The sequence below is a fragment of the Cryptotermes secundus genome, unplaced genomic scaffold (assembly GCF_002891405.2).
Source record: "Cryptotermes secundus unplaced genomic scaffold, Csec_1.0 scaffold5, whole genome shotgun sequence".
NCBI lineage: Eukaryota > Metazoa > Arthropoda > Insecta > Blattodea > Kalotermitidae > Cryptotermes > Cryptotermes secundus.
Window position 1 is genome coordinate 5,306,568 of NW_019724742.1, and position 17,247 is coordinate 5,323,814.

General features: G+C 40.0%; 1 protein-coding gene across 1 annotated transcript in view; it reads right to left on the bottom strand.

The window, feature by feature from the left end:
• Window positions 1-17,247, bottom strand: part of LOC117282009 — a 106,949-nt gene that overhangs the window by 19,014 nt on the left and 70,688 nt on the right. Inside the window, exons 14-19 of the mRNA XM_023848377.2 lie at window positions 15,376-15,466; window positions 12,436-12,561; window positions 11,639-11,747; window positions 8,693-8,808; window positions 6,054-6,160; window positions 1,171-1,310 (exon numbers count right to left, since the gene is read on the bottom strand). Coding sequence (XP_023704145.1) covers window positions 1,171-1,310; window positions 6,054-6,160; window positions 8,693-8,808; window positions 11,639-11,747; window positions 12,436-12,561; window positions 15,376-15,466 — 689 coding nt within the window. The remainder of the gene's footprint in view (window positions 1-1,170; window positions 1,311-6,053; window positions 6,161-8,692; window positions 8,809-11,638; window positions 11,748-12,435; window positions 12,562-15,375; window positions 15,467-17,247) is intronic.

Consider the following 17,247-nt stretch of genomic DNA (forward strand, 5'->3'; position numbering starts at 1 on the left):
AATAATTTGGATACGTTTCAAACCAATAACTCTGTCTATGTCATTGGAACCAGAAGGAATGACCACCTTCAACACATCTATCATCCTATCAGAGAGGGGTGTATTATTCAGGCATCAAGCTACATGATATTATGCCATCAAATATCACAGTTTTAAAAAACGATTAAAGGCAATTTAGGTTTGTTTTACGAAATTATTTGCAAAGTAACACATTTTACTCAATTGATGAGTTTGTTGAGCATGCAAGGGGCTCAGAAGTTAAGAGTTAATAAATGGTCTGTGTGCGTGAATTACATACTGTTGAGACTTGCTTGCTGTAAGTGTAGTAGTACAGTATGTATGTCTGATGTCTGTTTTTTGTTATGAATTTTAATATTTTATAATGTAACTGTTTTAATGATATGGCTTGCCAGAGTGTGTGGAATGGCAAGGTGAGAATCTGACTGTGGTTTTTCCATGACCTATGTGTGTTGTCTTGACAACTTAAGCTGTTCTGTCTCAGGCTTGATTTTATATCTTACTGGACCAAGGATGAATGATGTGTAGTCATCATGAATTTGTAATATGTGACATGTTTTATATCCAGCCCTATGGGGAGATGACTGGATCCATGAAATGATAAATAAATGTAAATGTAAATGTAAATGTGTGACCCGAAGCTCAAAAACTTTGTTTCTGTTCCAAGAGAACAAAGCCCATAGGACCAAGGCAGTGCATGTTCCATTCCCCACAGTGATTCCCAACCTTTTGTGTCCTGCAGCCCACCACTCACTTTGTGGAAAAGACATAGTCCAATCAAAGGAAAAGCAAAGCTTCTCTTATTCCAAGAACTGTATTTTTACAACTGTGTTAAGTGCTAGTGGTCTAGAAAACCGAAATTAACGGCTGTGGGGATCCACTGCACTGACCATGTGACAACCTCTATCCGCTAAAGTTGGCACTAAGTTCACCGACAAATGGCGGTCACTTGGTCCATGTAGTTCACTTGCGGACTCAAGCCATGGAGTTTGTCTATTTTTTGTTAAGTGTTAGTATTGTATCAATAATTGATGAAAAGTCTGATTTTTGAGATCTCATCCCCCCCCCATAACTGTCAACTCCCACTGGTGTAGATAACTTTTTGGAAGTGAGGACAGAGGATGAAACAGCATGATGTCCTACAACACTTACTTCCTTCCTGGCAGAAGGTACACTTTGATCAGAGGGTCAGGAGGAACACCCTGACACATTGGCAAGTTTCTTGCTCTCTTCACGATGACATACAGTATATGTGCTTTCTTGTCATAACACACTTGCAGCTGGACTTCTCCCTGCAAACAGAACATGTCAATACAGGTAGATAATACAAAACTGCTTTTATAAGAAATTATAGGAAACCAAAGGAACAGTAATAAAAAGCACAGGGTTACATAGCAGTCTGAGGTTAGCAAGATCAAAGGTGTACAGGAAGCTTGAGGTCAGGTAAGGATGATGACTACTAACACTCACCAAACCCACAGTACACATACTCATAAAATTTTAGCTGAGACGGCGCTGTTTGAAAATAAGCTTCTACAAAGGTCACTCATGTGAAAACTACAAATATTAAATTTCACACACAACAAGGAAACTACGCATCCCCATCCTGCAATGCTGCCTGGACTCTTCGAAGGAAGAAGTTGACCGTTGAAGGCATTCATGCACCACATGCGCGGCCAGTGTGTAAGGCTGACAACCTTACCGCCATCTTTGAGCCGATTGTCTAGATAACGTGGGACCCTCAACGTCTCACAACCCTATGGGCCTTCATGGCCTGGTACAGGGATAGCTTTACTTTTTTTTTTAAGTGGTCAATAAATCCAATATCCAGTCCAAAACCCAGTCAAGAGTCACTCAAATTGTGACACTATTGAAAGAGATCTTAGTGACATGGGTTGGGATGGTAAGGACCAGAAAGATCCGGCTCAGGATAGGGATCAGTAATGAACCTAAGGATTCCTTAAAATGTCGGGAAATTCGTGAATACCTGAGTGACTGGCAGTTTCTCTAGAAAGGCTCATCTCCATGGAGTTAGTTAGTTGATAAAATGTATGCACTGATGTTTCCTCAATCATAGTAAAAGTTAACTCTTTATAACATACTTGTATGTGGAGAGAATTCATACTATCTGTAGTCACCATGTCCATGACTTTCCACTGGTAGCATATGTTTCATCTCTTTGCTTGACACAGTCACAAACTGACATTGCAAACAAATTTCAGCAATATGTATTAACAAAAAGAAGAAATAATGTTAGTTTGAATAACTTCAGTATATACCAGATTTTCTCTTATATCACATCACTAACAATATTGGAGAACTTAATCAATATGGCGTCCTTATTTCACTTCTCAACCAGCTGCCAACTTCACACTCTTGTATTATTTCAAACTCTGAATCCAAGTCTAGGCTCTTCTGTTTCATTGCCATAATTAGGGTTTTTCAAAATTTTGTAGCTGATGCCAACTGAAACACAGAAGATGTTTGACAGGGGAAACAACACACACACACACACAGTTGTATTCTGTGATGTCATCATCTAAAGTGAGTGGGAGGATGAGAAACCTGTGTACCCAGAATGAGAAGATTCCACAGTGTTTCCACAATCTTGCCAAGTACCACCACGAATGAATGGATGAATGAATGAATGCTATGCTGGAAAGCAGAACCATAGCTGCTATATTATCAGAACCCCTGGGGGCATCCACTTCCGGGGGTTGTCCGCAGGGGTGCATGCTCTAGTCTCTGCTGTGGGGCCTGGTCGTTGATGATCTCCTGTGGGGACTTGATGATGATGGGTATTATACAGTAGGATATGCTGATGACATAGCAATCCTCATAAATGGAAAATTCCTTTTGACAGCATCAGAGTGTCTTCAAACAGCTCTGTACACGGTCCAACGATGGTGTGAAAGAACAAGCCTTTCCATCAATCTCAATAAGACGGTAATTATACCGTTTACTAGGAAGAGAAATATAAAGGGCTTTAACCTTTAAACGCCGGACTTCGAAATAGTGGTAAGCTTGAGCTGGCCGGAGTTTATTTAAATGTCCGCTGCTGGTGCGCGTTTAAATGCCCGTTGCTACGCTGCGTTTAAATGTCCGTTCCTGTTAGGCGCTTAATCAATTTTAAGCGTTGTGTTTAAAAATGCTCTATCTAGCTCAATTTTTATGATAAATGGATGGAAATAACTTTGTTTATTTCAGAAAAGAACATAGTGTCGCATATTATAAAGGAAGATTTGAAATTTTTAATACAAAGTGTTGTACTCTATTTTCAATTTTTTGTGTTTTAATTTTGATGCGTACTGCAAAAATGGTTTCCCAGTTCTTCACAGAGTTGTTCTGCATTATAACTTCATTTCTGTTTGTAACACTTGACAAATTTTAGCAGTCTCTGGTGTCATAAAACAGATGGAAGCAATAAAATCATTTGGTCTTCTGCTAGCGCTGCTTACACCCTTCGGATTTTCGAATACTTGACTGAAGGTCAGAAGAATGAAAGAATGGCTATTCAAGAGAAAGCTATAGGGGTCCCCTCTTCAGTGCTAAGATGTTCCGTTAGGGCTGCAAAAGCTTATTGCCCCTTCTATTTGAATGAACAGACAGCTGCATCGTGGCTGAGATACAGAGCGTGATCTCTTTTGTGTGCGTTCGTAGTGAAATCGAATACTGTAGTTTCATTTGAACCTATATATACATCAAGAAGGTAACAACAAAAAAGGTATGTACATCGAATTTTACACTATATTTTTAACATACCTATCTGCAGAATCTGCAACAAAATTACTGGATTGTGGATAAGTTTTGGCATAACTCATACGTATATTTTTATTTGCTGTTGTTCAGTAAGGTATTATTTTAATTCCTCTATTAGGGTTTTACTTAAGTCGGTCTGGTAATTACTACATTTAAAAATAAATATTCAGGACTGTGCATGCGCTTCTACTAGCGGCGTGTGCGCGCGCTTCCACTAGCGGAGTTTAAATGCCTGACTGGCCACAACTGGGTACTTTGGCCACGACGACCTTACTCATGACTGGCACAAACTGGGCACTTCGGCACTTAAAGGTTAAGGAACTGACCCTATTCAATAAGATGATCCAGCTCCTCAGTGATGTCAAGTACCTTGGTCTAGTATTAGATAAGGGACTGACATGGAAAAAGCAGTTGGACAAGGTCATCAGTAAAGCCTATAAGGCTTTTTGGACATACAGAAGCATGTTTGGTAAAATTTTGGGACTGCAGCTGCACGTTGTGCATTGGATATACACTGTGGTTGTAAGAACCATAATTACATACAGCACCACAGTATGGGGGCCCAGAGTTAAACTCAAGACAAGCAAGATAGAACTTAGCGAACTGCAAAGTTTGGCTTGCTTAGGTATCACAGGAGTAATTCGAACATCTCCAACAGCTGCACTAGAGATACTCCTTGGACTCCCACCAGTTGGAGGTAGAGGCCAGAGCAGGAATTTACCGTCTCCAGTGCAGTGATCAATGGAAACCTAGATCCGATGGTTTCGAACATGCATACACAACTCAGGACATGAGAAAAGAACCCATATTACAAATGGGATCTGACAAAATGATACTGAGACATGTATACGAAAAACCCTTCACAGTCAGATTTCCTGACAGGAGTGAATGGGAAGATGGGTTTTGGCCCGATAGAGAAGGGGGACTGATCTGGTATACAGATGGTTCCAAGATAAATAAAGGCACTGGAGCTGGTGTGTACTACCATGGCACGAGGCAGAAACTTAGTTTCAGCCTTGGGCAATACACGACAGTATTCCAGGCAGAAGTATATGCCATTATGGCATGTATTATGGAGAATTTAGATAGAAACTATAGAAATAGGAAAATCTACATTCTACCTGACAGCCAAGCTGCACTTAAAGCGCTTGACAACTCAAAATTGGTCTGGGATTGCCGCCAAACCCTCATGGAACTGGCCAAACATAATGGTGTACAACTGATACGGGTGCCGGGACATGAGGATATTGCTGGAAATGAAACAGCAGATCAATTGGCTAAGATTGGAGCTGAATATCTGTTCATAGGACCTGACCCAGCCTGTGGCATCTCTATAGGAGTCGCCAGACAGGAAATTAGGGACTGGACAAATATGAAGCACAAGAAATACTGGGGATCCTTGACTGGAGGGACTACTTACAGGACACTGTCACCTTAAAGGACACCTCTTCAAACTGGGACTAAGTGTTAGTCCCACTTGTGAGAGGTGTCAAGAAGAAAATTAAACAGCCACACATACCCTGTGTGAATGTGAGGCTTTAGCTTATTTAAGATTATGTCACTTGGGTCAATACTTTATGGAACCAAGTGACTATTTCAATGCCCCCACGTACAAAATCCTGCACTTCATTTGAAGCGCAGGATTGCTGAGGGAATAATCAAAAGGGGAAGCAAAATAGACCACTGTAGGTCACGGTGCAAGAGCCGAGAAGGCTCACCCCTTATACATTCATTCAAGTAACACCAAACTTGTACACAATGGAACAAGGTCCTGGACTCAGGAAATTCAGAGATTGCATGAAGTACACTGGTGATTAAAAATTAGAGAGTGTCAGCTGCTGTCACTCAGAATCTGGAATATGTGAACTTTCTCATAGATAAGGGCAGGAGAGAGGGTGGGTTAATTGGATACTTAGGAATCACTCATTATGATGAAGCTGTGGGGATAAATTTTATATGAGACTTTTCCAAAAATATAACATTAATTTACTGATGGAGCCCATGATTTTTCTCATTATAACAAAGTTTTCGTTATAATCCATGATGGTTACATCACAGTTCCACTGTATTAATATAAATTTCAAAAAAAAAAAATGGTTTACTGCATTCATCACCATCAGGACAAGGTGCAGCAAAGGTCTCCCGTGGACATTGTAACAAGCTGCAAGGTTCCATTAATGGCAGGGAACTGTGTGATCAGCTGAGCAACATTCAGCTTCCCAAGAAGGACTCTGTGTTCCATGGAGTTACTAAAGAAAACTGCTAGCAAACCTCACTTTGTTAGGTGTCTGTTGCAGTCCAGCGCCAGGCTCCTCCACTGACGAACCCCTCCTCTTCACACATCCTGACAAGTTCCTCTCAGTCTCATCAGCATGGCTATAGGCTGGGAACATGAGAAGTGCTGTTAACACTACCCTCATTGTTTTCCACATGCCACGAAACAAGTCAGAACAATGAAGTGAAATAAACTTGGATGTGGAGCACTTACAACTATGTTTACGCAAAATTTGGATGCATGGATATTATTACAGTGTAATACTGATCACCAATATACTATAAACTTGAAAAATGGAAACAAATATATAACAAAAGGAAAAGTCATTTACATTATTGTGCACACAAATATATTACAGTTTCTGGCACAACTCCAAAAGAAACTATGAATATACATAATAAATATGAGTACTTTTTGTAACGCATCACCGCACGAAATATTTTCAAGCAAGGAGTGAGTGACAGCAAGTGAACACTGCATGCAACTGGTACACTGACAGGATGTGTCTTGCCTGTAAGGTACTGTTCCTTATCACAGCATACAGTGCACCTCCTTGGGGCTTTCTTCTCCCTTTCAGTATACTTAGGCATGCTAAGTTTCTTAGTTTTCATAGCATTGTGCAAGACACCAACATTACAAGTTGCCATAGTAATGAAACAGAAGGCTAATTTGCTTCACTGTTTCACCACACTGTGCTCCAGGACCATATAAAATGACTGGTTGGGAATCCAGTCCTGCTTTGTGTTATCATGATCAGCAACCGCCAATGGTTCTGTCTTCTCCTACCCTTGCCTGTTCGAAGTCTCTTCCATCTGGGTGGCATATCTGCCACTCGGCATCCATACATCACTTTAGTCTGTTCACTGCAGGACAAGAACATTCTTCCAGTGGAATACCTGTTTACCCTTTCTTATTTTTGTCTCCTTTAGGGTTTCTGGCAATTCTTCTGTGGATATCATTATTGTCTCTGTAAGGCCAGTGCTTGCTTTCATGAACTTTTCAGCAAGTGGAACACAGATATATGAAGAGTCATGATAAACTGCATGACCTCTGTTAGTCAGCTGACCTAACAAACAACTTTATTACTCCAGAAAGAGGACCATTTTCAAGTTCAGGACTGCTCCCATGGTACACCCTAAAATTATCACACATACCCAATACATGATTCAGCTACAGTGAAGAATTTGCTGGGCTTCTGAGGCTTAGTGAGCCTGCTGGAACTTATCTGTCAGCTTCTGAAGTAAAGGGCATCCAAACCATTTTCACCAGCCTTCTCTTGTTGGCTATTATAAGTCAGGTGAACGTGGAGAGAATGCTGGTAACTCTGTCATGGGACAGCACATGTCAACACAGAACATACATTCCAATGGATTTCCGTGTCTGGCCTTTAGCTGATGCACATATGTATAAGTACAGAAACAAACCTTACTGCACCTGACAGGGTGGGTCATAGGCGTCCACTGTCTAAGTCTAGATTTGCGGCTCAACTCACACTGAGCCCTCAGTTTAGCTTTCTTTTTTTCTGTAAAATAAATAAATCTGTTTTTTTTTTATTTTTGCAAATTAATTTAAGTCAATAGAATGAAAAAACAAATTAGCAAATGACACAACTCATCTATGGCAACTCCTGCTTCACTGCTTTGGGATCTGAATACACAGCAATGTCAGAGGCATGATACGCATCTGTCCATACTGTATCACTGTAAGTCCCACAGATGCTCAAGGTGCCTCATGTGTTCAACAGTTTTGCTAAATGAGCCTGAATCTAAACCTGAAATAACAGACATACAATAATTTTTAACACTGTTCACCCATATCGGCAAACAGTGATAAGAAATATCTGGTCTAAGAAACAGGCGATGGTTACATGTACTTTCCTCATTTTCAGGAGGGCAACAGTTACTCTCACTCACTCACTCACTCAGAGCTGAGCCCTTCTTGACTAGCTGCCAATTGTGCAGCTACTCAAGAACTTCCCAGCATTTTTTGGACCCTGAAAATTCATCACCGTGTTCACAAGAGCCCTCCACTGGTCTCTATCCTTAGCCAGAGCAATCCAATGCACACCATCCCAGTTACAGTTACTGACATTATTTGAATTAGTACTTACAAATATCCTGCTCCCACTGCCATTATTTTTCTCTAAAATGTCTTCAATAATTCCTCTCAAACATTGCTCTTCAATGTTTTGCATCATGATGACAAAGCCAACATAAATTATAACATGAAGCAACCATTCTACAAACAACTGTGCTGCTGTTGGACTAGAGGTTCTCAAAGCAGTGGTTATGAAGAGCTTTATCTTCTGGAATATAATGCCACTGAACTACATGGTGCTATATCCCAGAAGGGAGAACTCTTCAACTGTGACGATCTGGCAAATAACATTTATTTAACTAGCAGCAATTTGTGACTCTACCACAAAACACTGGCATCTGGTATTAAGCAGGTAACTCAAACACATAAGAACCATGTCTGATCACCTGAAGCAGTAATATTATAGCCACACTGTAAGTACTAAGTCATAACTAAGTGTTAAATATTTCTTTGACATGTTTTGATCTACTGATTAGCAACCATTCAGAAGATGGTATTAGGCTTGTGTGTGTGTGTTTGTGATACTGTTATGGTCTGCGTTACCTTGCGAATCGCTGTAGGCTGAAGAAATGCCGTTGCTCCCATTATGCTTGTTGTCATACAAGGCTAGAGACTGGATACATTGCTGTGGTGGCTTTGGTGATGCAGATGCTCTTGTGCTTGAACACACAAACCAAAATTAACTGTAGATCATACTATTAACTTTGGGAAAGTCAGAGAATGTTAATACTGTTACGTGATGGAGTGACTACAGATGGGGTTTGGATTGGAAATCAGATTTACTGGGCATTCAACTTGCGACTATGCATTACATACAGATCAATATTAATTACACACACACTAGTGTTCACAGCCAGGTCTTCACTAGCCATTGCTTGGTAGCGGCTTCCAAAGGTGAATGTTCCCCTTCCTCTGGGTTCCCAAACTATCCACGACCTCAGCTACCAGCTTCTGCAACTCTCAACTGACTGTCTGTCTGCAGAATCTCTCTTGACTTGACTCACTACACTCCCAACTCAAACTGACTGGTAACAGCCTCAACATGGACTGCACAGAAAACACCGATTCAACAGCTCTTCTATTGTTGCATGTGGCTCTTGTGATCTTAACACAACAGCCACTGAGCCATCACCTAGCAATGGGCGTGTTTACAGAGCCATTCCCTAGCAACAGTTGTCTCTGCTGGCTCCATAAATCTGGCTTCCAGCAGACATGTCACAATACTGTTAGCAGTTAGGTTCCAGCAGTAACAGGGAAGCAAACACATTTAAATGACTGTATGAGAGTGGCTATAAAAAGCTAGCTGAAAAGATGCAGTGTCAACTGTCACAACTGGATTCCATAACTTTGTTCAGATGGACTATTTTCTTAAAAAAATATTACACACATTCATACTACATTTTCCTGAATAAAACAAAGTGAACTACATGATTTACTGAGTGAATCTGATACTTGAATCTACTGTTTTTCACATTTCTTACGATTATTCTATGGGTTCTCTTATTTCAGTTTCTTATGATAAAAACATAATTAATATGTGAATCATCTTATATTTCTTTTCCTCTATGTTCTATCTTAAGAAAATGTGTACAGAATTTTAAAAACAAGTTTTTCTTAATGGAAACATACATTACAATGTTTATTCATTTTAAGAATGCAGTTTTCATATATTTCTTACATTATCATCAGTATATTTGTATTGCATATAATGTACAGAAATATATGCAGATAAAAGTATATATATATATATATATAATTGAACATATATTTATGTCACACTTTATGAAGCCCATGTACAGACCAAAGTTTATATATAATAGTTATGTTAAACCATCACCACAACAAATGTATACTCACTTTTAATGTTTAGAATTAAACCTTTATTTTGCTACATGTTTCGGTCACATAGCCCCTTCATCAGGCAGTTAATATAGGGATTATTTTTTTTATTTATTGTTAGTGGGGTGGGACTAAGTCCCTTGTACTGCGGCCACTTCTGACCTATTGTACCAGCCCCAGATAATAGGTGAGGGTGAAGCACCTCTAACCAACACAATGCACTGTACTACTAGAACACTTTATTGTTTTTCTTACAGTCTCTCGGTGGTATAAATCCACACAATCAGATTTAGTTTCGGCTTTCAAGCAGCCGGTGTTGCACTTGCTCAAATTACCTGATAAGGTCGACTTAAACCTTCCGCTTATGGATTAAGCTAGATCTCTTTTAAGCTATGGGTAAAATTTCGCACTTCTAAGAATTATTTAACTTAACAAGCAAGTATAATCGCGGGGTTTGCCTCCACCAAGTTCGAAAGTTTGTAGCAGACTCCAATCTGTCGAGCCAGAGGTCCTAACTGAATTGTATCCGCCTATTCTCCTCTCCTCCTAATTTCCTGGATAGGCTGATTCAAATAAGAGGAGTTGGCTTAATTTTGGTTCCGGCCAATGACTGATTGTTTTAGAGGGAGTTTCGGCCTAAAATACCAAACGGAGAATTTGACAGCGATGCAACTTATGAGGGGTCGCTAATGATCTCCTGGCACTCCCACTTTTGACTTATGGCTGGTAGAAACTGTCACTTCTCGAATTCTCAAAGTGGCTTGCCGCTGTAAGTCAAATTCTCAATTTCTAAAGAAACTCAGTGGGGTTCCTTGAAGTATCATTTCTGCCCTTTTCGAAAACAATACCAGATGCTTGGACGCAAGGACTAGCAGATGTCCTTGTCTGTGCAAGTTCGGTCTATCTGCTCATCGCCTACTGCTTCTTCTGACTGTGTGTCTTAAACCTTTGTTTTTTCATAATTCTTATTGTCTACTGAAATAAAAAGAGGGGGACGGGAAGGATTTCAATGGTGCAGTTACAATTGGAATAAAGTTTGGCAGGGGAAACCGAAGTACTCGGAGAAAACATGCCCCAGCCCCACTTTGTCCACCACAAATCCCACTTGACCAGACCTGGGGATATAGGGATTACTAATACAGATCCATACTAGTGCAGTGTGTCTTAATCTCTTAATACTTAATAAATCTTAATATTTTAAATATTTTAAATAATTAATATATTTTGTAATATAATTAGCATACTTGTATACTCGTACACTTTTAACAGATCCTAAATACATGTTACATATTTTTTTTTATATACTTATTACCAACTTGAGGCAAAATTTATGTTATCATATAACAAGACACGCTGACTGGTATGGATCTATATTAGTAATTTCTATATTAATTGTCTAATGATGGGCCTATGTGACCGAAACATGTAGCAAAATAAATGTTTAATTGTTAAACATTAAAAGCGAGTACACATTTGTTGTGGTGATGGTTTAACATAAGTACATTTAAGTTTGGAATACACAACAGGATGCACACTATAAAGATAGACCAAAGTTTACTGAAGCTGCAAGCACAACAAAAAGAGTTAGGCAGGTCTGATCTAGACTTTCTGCACACATGGAAATTTTTGCACCATATGATGTATGCTTACCTCTTCACAACTATTTCAACCTCGCCTTCTGTTTGGGACACTAGCTTCTGCACATCTTCAAATGTCTTCCCCATAAGGGAGACACCATTCCACTCCAGGACTTGATCCCCTGCAATTAACCAAAAACCATTCATGATGTTGTGTAAGCTGCTGTTCTCCTGAGGGTGTAACAAAGACAACAGACATCACCAGGCATGCAGATAAGAATATAGAAACCATTGATACCATAAATGTATGAAGTGAATACAAATGTTACCAGACATATTAAAAGAGATAAGCTATCCCTATAACAGGTCATGGAGGCCCACAGGTTTGTGAGATGCCAAAGCTCCCACACTTTCTAGACAAGCGGCTCACAGATGGTGGTAAGGTTGTCAGCCTTACGCACCGGCTGCCCTTTACTCACAGGAATATTCCTGGTACTCATTTCTGTTAGAGGCTGAGGCGACCACAGGGCCTCCTCATCGGAATGCAACCTTCCAGCTTGTAGCATAGTGCCTCAATCAACTATGCTACTGCATGCCCCCATTTCTATTGTATTGTTTGTAATTATCTGGGATTATGACCTCAACATCAGCTCTTAGTCCACTCATTATTACACCACAATATCACTGCACTGTCCTCTTCTGTTGTCTTCTGTCTGCTCAAAATCTTATGGGAATTTGGTACAGATACCTGCTATCATCTGCTACCAAATTAGTTCTAGGTAGCTAACCCATTTCAAATTCATTTATGCCCCAACATCTCACAACCCTATGGTTGGTCCTCCACAGACTCTTACATTTTTTTCTTCTTACCTTCTTTGATTTCTCCAAGTGACTCCACTACTCCTCCTGGGTAAATTCGGGTTACATACGCTCCAAGCTGCCCCCCTGTGCCTGGAATTTCTTTTCCACCAATCACTCTCATGCCAAGACCATTGCCTGAAAAAGAAAATGTGCACACATTATAATAAAGAAAACAATGTGCGCTACACAATTCTGAACAGGTCAATATTCAGTATGTGCAGAAATGCAAATGTTTGAAATGACTACCGTTAACTTCTAGCCACTGCTGACAGTGCCAAGCAACTGAGCAACAATCATTCACCAAGGACTCTGCTGTGATGGCTGTGTATATCTGTTCAGCTTCATGCCTTAGTTTTTGGAGTGCTTCTGGGTGGTTTTACTGTACACTGAAACCAACAGCTAACACCCCAAGTAAATGTCAAATGAAGTCACATTAGGTATGGAACATTTCCTCTTCAGTCTCTCCACTGGTCTGGGAAACTGTCAGGATGCAAATGTTCGGGTGTCCCATCATTTCCTCGCTATACAGCCAAGGAACAGCAGGGAGAGTGGATACCTTAAGCATGCTGCGGTACCAAGGACACGTCTCCATACAAATGTTGGGATTTTATGATGACTGGTACATGCAATTACGACAGTAAATCCTCGCTAATCTGGTTACAATTAATCAAGATCGAAGTATGAAAAATTCTGAAGAACCCAGTCTTCTGGGATGTGGTGCCATGTAGATGTCGTGTTAACCGACGTTTCGGAGGAACGTATTGCCTACATCTTCAGGGTAGAAGGAAACATAAGAAAATCTGCAAGCGAAGAAACAGTGAGAAGAGGTGCAAGCAGACTAATGCCGGAAATAAACTCATCTATATGAGAGCAGGAAAGGAAGGGACAGGTCTACATGGGAAATCAGTGGAGAGGGAGAGGGGAAGGGTCTGTGGAGCAGGAGTAAGGTTAGAGCAGGTATAGGATATTGGGTTGGGGGGGAAAGGCAAGGTTAATGGTAGGGAATTAACCCTTAATCTGTTTTTTATTGCTAGTGGGGTGGGATTAAGTCCCTTGTACTGCGGCCATTTCTGGCCTATTGTACCAGCCCCAGATGATAGGCAAGGATGATTGTGGAGCAATTGGTGGAATGAAGATTGGCAAGGGAAACCGAAGTACTTGGTGAAAACCTGACCCAGCGACACTTTGTCCACCACAAATCCCACTTGACCAGACCCGGGATCGATCCCAGGCCACCATGGTGGGAAGCCAGCAACTAACTGCTTGAGCTATGGCGTGGCCCCAATCTTGTGGGGTTGCTATGCAAGTCGGTCATAGACTGCATGGCCTTGTGGATCTGGCGTCATGTCCTGGGCGTTTCTTAGGGAACAGATGAGAGGCTTCCATGACTTGCTGATGGTGTGGTGATGGGCTCGCCACTTTCTCCGGTCGTCTCTAACCTATATATGGAGGACTTCGAGAAGAGGGCACTTGACTTGGCCCTACACAAGCCCCGCTGCTGGTTTCACTACGTGGACAACACTTCCGTCATCTGGCCACATGGGCCCAACAAGCTTAAGGACTTCCTGAACCACCTAAACAGTATCCACCAGTGCATTCAGTTCACAATGGAGACTGAAACTGAGGGACATCTCCCCTTCCTGGATATAGATATTTACAGGAGACCCGATGGTTCTCTGGGCCATAGAGTGTACTGCAAATCCACCCATACAAACCTCTACCTTAATGCTGCGTCCCACCACCACCACCAGCAGCACCCACAATAAACACAAGACATAGTAATAACCTCCATTATCCCTCCTGTAACTTAACTGTCTTTCAAAAGGGAGCATATTATTTTGGAATTAAAATTTTTAATAAACTTCCACCTAATATAAAAGACCAAGCTCATGAGATTAAAAAATTTAGGTCTGCTCTTAAAAGATTCCTATTTTTTAAAATCATTTTATTCATTGGACAAATATTTTAACTGTGACAACAATTAAAGTTTCGGATTTGTTATGGGTGGTAGTTGATAGCGCTTTATTGTTATAGATGATGGTTTTCGTTCATGTTGTATATTGTTAATATTTTAACTGGTATGACATTACACAATTGTGAAGCAGTATGTGATGTTTACTCATGTTGACTATTTCTATATCCATTTGTGTTTAACCATGTAAGGATTTATGGATTGCTGAATAAATGAATGAATGAATGAATGAATGAATGAGTGAGTGAATGAGTGAATGCTGTCTTATGTTAAAGTAGCAAGAACAACCTGCAATTCTAAAGTGTACTGAACTGGGGAAATATAAGAGTTACACAGTCAATTCAGAATAATGGTTATAAATTATGTCATACAAAATACAAATTGTTTTCTGTCACTACTACAAAAACCATAACTTTGTTAGCCTTAACTGACTGTGTGAAATTTCACTCTGAAAATCAGTATTCACATATTTTATGTGCCACAATTTTCAGATACAATTATTGGGTAGAACTATAAGTAAATTAAGTGAGTACATACAGTACTTCCTACATATGTATGTATATATTCACAACATTGTCAATACCATACCAACTGGATCAAGAAACTTCTATCTGTATGGAAACTGTATGAGGATTTTCACTGCCTTTTTCCAGAAATTTGAAATAAATGGAGACCACTGCTGACATGGAATTCATATAACATAATGAAACTCAATTCAGAGCATGGCCTTTCATTCAGGAGGCCTTAGTTCCGTCTCATGTGGTGACATGCCCACATTCTGGGAGGAAGAATAACTGTGGGACACCAAATCATACTTTACGATGAGTGTATGTATATTTTAATTCTTAACATTCTCCTTAAATTTTAAAGTAAAAGAAGTGGGAATTAAAATACAGACGTACATAAACAAATATGCAACTTAATTAGAAAAACAGAGAACTTCATCTTGCCAATAGAAAAACTTCACTTGAAAGTACCTCCAACTGATCTGTCCTTGGGGTCTCGTGTCAAAAGGAGATGTTTTACAGGAAAGTCGTATTTCGGCGCTGCATGTTGTACACTGGATGCCTGAAAAACACAGTACCAGTGATCCATCTAGAAACATGAAAATGTGCAATGCCAATTAGTCTCCAACCCAACTATCACCCTTCCTTCTATGGGTATTTGTGGTCGGTGCTATGATCAGGCACAAGGAATGAGTCCAATTCCCTCATATTTCAAATGCTCTACAATGTTATAATGCCTTTCTTGTGAAAATGCAGTATGAAATATTGGGGGGGAGATCAAGCCAATGGTAGGTACCTTACAGGCTTTATGTGCTCTGCCATGAATATATATTACAGCTTAATTAAGCACTCCAATACACTACCTTATGAGAGACAAGATGAAGAATTTAAATTTGAAATGGATGATTTCTGTGTCTTGGATAATTCATTTCTGAAAAATATATATACTTCAATAAATCATGCAAACCCAAATCAGACAACTGAGGCAGAATTCGAACTAGCCACACAAAGATATAAGAAATAAATATATATTTGTACTCCTTTATATGTGATGATTTACAGCTCATTAGGCATTTTTAGCATTACCCTAAGATATACAGTGATTTGGGGGCACATGGTACCGTAGTTGGCTGAGGCATTATAACAAGCCAGAAGGTGGTGGGTTCGATTCCCGACAAGACCACTGGTTTCTTTCAATTGACCTAATCCATCCAGCACCAATATGGTCATAGGGATGACTCAGCCTCTAATACAAATGAGTACCAAGAATCTTCCTGTAGTTAAAAGATGGCCTGAGTGTAAGGCTGACAACCTCACCACAATCTGTGGGCCAACCTTAGCACTAGGAGAAAAATCTGCCCCCATGTTATTCTGTCCATCACAAATCCCACATGATTTGACCTGGGTTTGAATCCGCGCGGCTTCGGTGGCAAACTGCCATACCACAGATGACATGATCAATGTTGAAAAAAAAATGTAAAAGAATATAACCACAATCGGTTTACCACGGTTCACATTATGGTCATTTAGTCCTGCACTGTGTTCATCGTTGTGAAACATATTAATCCAATGTCACTGAGGACATTGGAAAATTGTGCAAAGATTTTAGTAAAGAAGATCAGGTAGTTATAGTTTGGGGGCCAGGTAACAGTTTGGAGAGAAACCTCAATTATCAAATTGAGAAAGATTTAAGTGACAATGCCCAGAAAACTAGTCACACCAATGTGAGGTTTGTTGGTCTTCTCTGGCGACATGACAAGCCATGGATTAACAGGTGTGTAAGGGAGATTAATCTTCGGCTTGAGCGTTCGCTTGTGGAGGTCGGCACGGCCCACATTGATGCGATTGATGTCTCTTCAATATTGAGGAGCGAACATACTGTCCGTGGTTTTCATCTTAATCCTCGAGGCAAGGACAAGATGATGCGACTCGTTGCAGAGAGCATTAAAGGCAGACACATTCCAGTTGTCATGGGTGTTCAGAATCATTTTTTAGGATAAAGAGTGCAAGTAAAGTTTATCAAGTAAAAGAAACTGCAAAAGAAACTAATCTTTCAGACAATAATGTAAGTGAACCAATAGAAATCGGAAAAGGTAATTGCAGTCTACTAAATTCAATGAATAATAATGTACTAAGAATATTCCATCAGAATATAAGAGGATTGAGAAACAAAACAAATGAACTAATAAGCTCCATGAATTCAAATCTTCCACACATACTGTGCCTTACTGAACATCACATGAAACAGCTGGAATTAGAACATCTTCACTTAGAAAATTATAATTTAGGTGCTAGATACTGTAGGAAAACACTGGAGAAAGGAGGAGTGAGTATTTTTGTACA